The sequence below is a fragment of the Electrophorus electricus genome, chromosome 2 (genome assembly GCF_013358815.1).
Source record: "Electrophorus electricus isolate fEleEle1 chromosome 2, fEleEle1.pri, whole genome shotgun sequence".
NCBI classification, from domain to species: Eukaryota; Metazoa; Chordata; class Actinopteri; order Gymnotiformes; family Gymnotidae; genus Electrophorus; species Electrophorus electricus.
This window is the reverse complement of record NC_049536.1, coordinates 9969437-9974948: the sequence shown is the minus strand read 5'-3', so window position 1 is coordinate 9974948 and position 5512 is coordinate 9969437. Positions and strand designations below refer to the sequence as shown.

Here is a 5512-nt window from a genome sequence, read left to right as displayed (position 1 = left end):
TGTGCGTGCATGTCATAAATTTACCAAAACACATTACTCACCTTGTGGTGGATGAGTAATCCAAACACACGGGACAGTAATTCTGCCACCTGAACCTTAGCAGGATTAGAGAAAGGAAGCATGAATCACCTTTCAAGAGCTTATGGTGCATGTTCAGCAAAATCTATAGGCTTAAATGTTTTGCTGAGATATGTATGCAAGTGTATGTTAGTGTGTAGTACCTTTCCCAGAGACAGTGTGTTGCTGAGGGTGTGGTTCACAAGCTCAGCCATTTCCCTTTTGAAGCTTGCTACATCCTTACATTCACTAGCCCTGGCTTGATTCAGGATCAGTTCTGCCACACGTTCACCCTAGTAGTTCGTACAAAATAGCAAAGATATAAAATACTATACAACATGCTTTTTTAATCAGCTACAGGCTGGGGCTGACATTTCCTTAACCTGTACCTATATTACCTCTTGCATTATCCTGAATTCTTAGTATTAAGACAAATACAAATCATCGCTATTGTGTGGCCTCCAATACCTGTCTAAGTACAACAGCAGTGAAAACAGCTCTGAGGTTGCGCAGGTCTGCCTCACTGAGCTGGGCCACGATCCCAGCGTCCAGCAGTATCAGCTGAAGTGGAGGAGGCATCGGCCGCATACTGACCACCACTGTGTCACAAAGGTCTGTTAGAGTGGGCCTAACCTGGGGCCCGTCTCCCTCACCACACTGCACCAGGATATTCCCTGGGTGGAGATCCGCATGGACAAAGTTATCCACAAACACCTGCAAATAAACACGAGATCTTAAAGTAAAGGAGCTATAAACACCTATTGAGGTACCAGCTGATAAAACCTGTTACCTGATTTTGTTGCATGAGCCCATATGTTTAAAAAGTGGAAATTTACCAGAGATACATATCATGGGTGCATACCATCTGTTCATTGCCAAATACACATATCGCAATGACACCAAATTTCTGTGACAATGACTCTTCACACAAACCCCACACGTTCCATTTGATGTATAGAGAAATTAATGCTGCATAATGGCATTTATTTTATTAACATAAGTATTAGTAGTAATAGTGTAACTAGTGTTTGTTTTTTTTTTTTTTTAAGTGCAGCTGTACACCATAGGAGATATATTTGTTTTGACAACATGGAAGCTCTCACCATTTTCAGCAAAGTGTCCACCCCCATCCGTGCAATTCTCTGCTTCATGGCCACAGGAACCTCAGATCTGAGGTAGGTGGAAATGGGTTCACTCTCCTGAAAATGCATATTAGTACATATCCCTTTATTTGCACAAAACAAATCACTGTAAGGTCAAGAGAGCCAGTGGCACATTAGCAGTCAGCAGGTGAATACTACCTGAATTGAATTACCTCGTATGTCTCCACCAGGACTGTCCTTGTGACAAAAGGTCTTAGTGGTGTTGGAAATTTAACACATTCAAAGTCCTTGAAGTTATTCTTGAACCTTTCCATATTCTTTGCTTCAAAACGAAGGTCTATCTGCAATCACAACCAAAAAGCCAAAAGATCAGTGGAGATCATCAACATTATTGATAGCAGAATGTTTTAGTTCAGGATTAGCATTACCTGTTTAGTCATGAGTTTCTCAAATTCATCAACCACCTCAGGGAGACTGAGCCACTTGAGGCCAGGTAAATAGCTAATAAGAATGCTCCCTGCCTTCATTAGAATCAGGTCCATCTGAACCTGCCTCCTGATGCCAGGATGAAGCACCTGCGAGGAAAAAAAGATAACTGACATGAGAAGATAGAACAGTAAGTGTATTAATATTGTTATAATAATGAAATATGCAAGGATCATAATTTGGAAACAAATTAAAAGCAAAATTTAAAAAAAGTAAAAAAAACTAACAAATTCAACCCATTGACAAGTTTGTTACCTATAAACCTCAAAAACAATAGGCCAATAGGTCTATCCTTTGCATGGCTTCTTGGATAATACCTTAATTGCCACAGGTATGAGACACTCCTCTTCTGTGTATTTGCCATGACTGTGTAAAAGCTCTGCAGAATTACTCTCCTGGGTCTCTGACATCTCTCCCTTCTCTGGCCCCCACCACTGACCCCAAGCTCCTCCAAGTCCTGAGATCTCCCAAGCTTCCAGTAGATCATCTTTCTCCAGGCTCTCCACAAGCTGCTGGAAAGCTATGTCCTCCACACTTGCCACACGAGCCTTGGCCTGGTACACCTGTGCCACGCAGCCTGAGCCCACAGGCTCCTTACTGTCAAACACAAACAGCTGTCTCCAGCCCTCCCCAAAGGCGCGCCGCAGGCACTGCTTAGTGTGGGCCCAGGGGTGGGGCTTCACCCTCACGTGGAGATGGGAAAAACGATCACAGAACTCCTGTGAAAAAATGTCTCGTCTTGTACTGGCCCACTGGCCAAGTTTGATGAACGTTGGCCCAGAGGTTTCTGTGACCCACAGCAGGGCATCTAGCCAATAGGAGGACCAGCTCTTGAAGAGCAGGCTCAGGGGGTATAGCAGCAAGAGAGGGCTGAATTTGAGCAAGAGCACCAAGGCACGGACACCCAATCGTGAGGCGAATACAAATCTATGTATCTGCACTTTGGCAACAAAGTTCTTCTCAGAGGTCTTCTGGGGAAGTTCAGCCTCCGCTGAGGCCTGAGTAACCCTGCTCAGCCCCCAACACAGCAGTGCAACTTTGGGGATTTGAGAGACAATGTGACCTTGTTTAACAATTAAAGTCCTGCGTGGCATAACTTGAACAGACACCGAGACTCTATTAATGGTGCATCTAAGGCATCTGAAAATGTTTTTTGCCCAAAATGCAGCCATTTTGATGTAGCCTTGGCAGTTTTATGGAACTCTATCATCAGTTACTGTTATAAACTTGTAAAAAATTTATATTTGAGCAACATTTACCAGGATGGTATTACTATTATAGCTACACACTTAAAAAGTGAAACATTATATGGATAAGGCACTAAAAGTTAAGACTACACCAAAGTCTGTAACGTAACGTGAAGTAGCTAGTTATCAAGTAGCCTGTCTAAATATACATACTGGCACTGAGCGTCAAATTCTTAAACAAAAACGTAGTAGCTTTAAGTCATTAAAGTCTACAAACTGCGAACTTCCATGTAGTTCAAATCAAGCCAATTCAGTGTAAATTAGCTAATCTAGCTATATCATCTAACTAGCTATTATCAACTAATTATAACAGCTAGCTTGCTATTCAGCGATAGTTCTATCATCGAACAAATATACCCCTCAGTTATTAAACTAATTTACATTTTAACTAATTTCGAAATGGAACAAAATACAGCTCAAAATTCTCACTACAGCATTCATATGTCTTACCCCCAAACGGCATGTATCTAAGTATGTTTACATTCATTCATACTTGACATTAATGTTTTACAGCATCCTCTGGTACTACCTTTAAATAATTCCGTGCGTATCCTTACTTTCCGCGTTAGTTCCACGCTTAAATGTGAAATCTGATTTTTGTTATTTGAAAGAGGTAGCGTTATCTTAATAGATCAAATTTAACTGTAGCTACACGTTAAAACCATTACGAGCTAAAAGGTTCCAATAACTTTATTTTTTCTTAAATTAATAATAAAACAAGTAATTAAGAGAAATGAGCGTTAAGGAATAAGCTATTATACTAATTATAAGCTTAAAGGTTTACAAGACGCGTATTACGTCAGCGAATGACTCGTGAGGAAGACATACAATTTCCGTGAAGACAAAATAAATTCTTTGGTATGGAATTATTATAAGAAAATACTGGGCATCTGCTCAAGTGTTTCAAAATAGCTCCTTAAAAGTGACAAATTTCAAGGTTCGAAAAGACTATCGAATGTTCTACTGAAGCATAAAATTGAGTGCCTCATTTTAGAAATGTAAGTCTTTAGTGGTGGTTTAATAGTTTTGTAACATCTGGGAATGTGTCTAAACTTTGTATCAAAATGGACGAGTTAAAACATCCACCTCCCCCATTTGTATTCATTGGAGGCTGACAGGTCTTTCTTGCTGTTTCTTACTGGCTTCATCACTAAAATATAAATGGTCACACTACTCATAAATGATCATCTCTTTTAAATCAGAATCAATCAATGAAGATGTGTTTGCTATAGAGTTATAACAATTGTTATGGCAGTTTCTGCATAGGTCATAGAAGTACCAAAATAACTGTATAGTGTTTTGTTGACCTGCTGCACTGGCTGCTGTTCAGCTGCCATTCACAGGCTAGAGTCCTTATTGTTGTCTTCCATCAATCGGACAAAAGATGGGAGGGATACTGAACAGATGTTAGACCCACATCCTCCTCCCACTGCTAATGGGGTCCATGGGGTCTCTCTGTGAGTTCCCATGCACGTCAAAGCAGGAGTGCTCAGTATGATTATTAAAGTGGTGGTCTTTCAAATCATAGTCTTTGATATCAGGTTTTGATATCTGGATAGTTGCAACAGTTCTCTGAAAGTCATACGTTCTTTTGTTTCAACAGTGGCCCATAATGCAGTTAGGTATAGCTTTTTCAATTGTTATGGGAGCCATTTGAAATAAGAGCAGGGTTCGTTTTATATGTAAAGAAAGAAATGTGAAGGGGAATGGGCTGAATTTTTTTTCTTCTTCTGGACGCAAGAGAAAATGTATAACCTGGAGAAACTCTTCAGTGTCTATGTGAAACGTGAGCCCTCATTTTTCCAGTCTCCTCCTCTCTTGAGCCTTTAGCCTACAATTGCCTGTCCAGTGCACCAGACTCCAGCTCACTGGCCTGCATGCTCCAGGGGGTGCTGTCTCAGAGATCTCTGCCTGGAATACTTTATGCTGAAACACTTGTAATGAATTAAAATGTCACCAATTTTTATTTTATTTTTTTAATGTCACCAATTTGTTTACAACAGAAAACAAGGAGAAGATTGTAAACGTGATGATAAACATGATTAATATGGGTAAAGTGTAAGCTAAGGTATAAGGCTATGCCTAAGTAATGGCTAACTGATTTATTCATGATCTTGCTCTCGATTTTGTGTGTGCCTCATGTAGAGCCGAGAGGTGAGGCACTCCTGAAGTTCACAAGAGTCATGGGCTGTAGATTAGCAGCCTACATGTTCTCTGTTTCTCAGTGTATTCACTCTGCTCATGTTTAGTCACCGTCTTCTGCTCCTGGGGGATAGCTGAGGTATGAGGAGGGTATCTCGGGTGCTCACTCATCGGCTGTTACTTATGCTTCCACTTATGCTCGGCCTCCTTCTCCCACTCCACTCTTCTAAAGCAGGACATTTCATCACCATGACGACCAGGCCTCCAGTCACTCAGCCAGCTGCAGATTAGTTCAGCAGTAGGGGGTGGGGGATGAAGGGAAAGCAGAGGTGGGTGGGAGGGAGAGAGAGAGCGACCGAGAGAGAGAGACAGACAGAGAGAGAGAGAGGGGATAGAGGGAGGAGGGAGAGGGTCTTGGAGAGAGGAGGGAGGGGTGGGAAAAGTTCAGTGAAAGAGTGTGAGAGAGGGAGGGAGAGA

The 5512-nt window shown here is 41.5% G+C and overlaps 1 protein-coding gene across 1 annotated transcript in view; it reads right to left on the bottom strand.

Annotated features, from left to right (window-relative positions):
- adck2 (aarF domain containing kinase 2) overlaps positions 1–3398 on the bottom strand; it is a 5005-nt gene extending 1607 nt beyond the window's left edge. Inside the window, exons 1-7 of the mRNA XM_027019961.2 lie at positions 1964–3398; positions 1589–1735; positions 1373–1501; positions 1161–1256; positions 526–771; positions 222–350; positions 42–95 (exon numbers count right to left, since the gene is read on the bottom strand). Of these exons, the coding sequence (XP_026875762.1) occupies positions 42–95; positions 222–350; positions 526–771; positions 1161–1256; positions 1373–1501; positions 1589–1735; positions 1964–2818 (1656 nt within the window). The 5' untranslated portion in view covers positions 2819–3398. The remainder of the gene's footprint in view (positions 1–41; positions 96–221; positions 351–525; positions 772–1160; positions 1257–1372; positions 1502–1588; positions 1736–1963) is intronic.
- Between the last annotated feature and the right edge of the window lie 2114 nt (positions 3399–5512).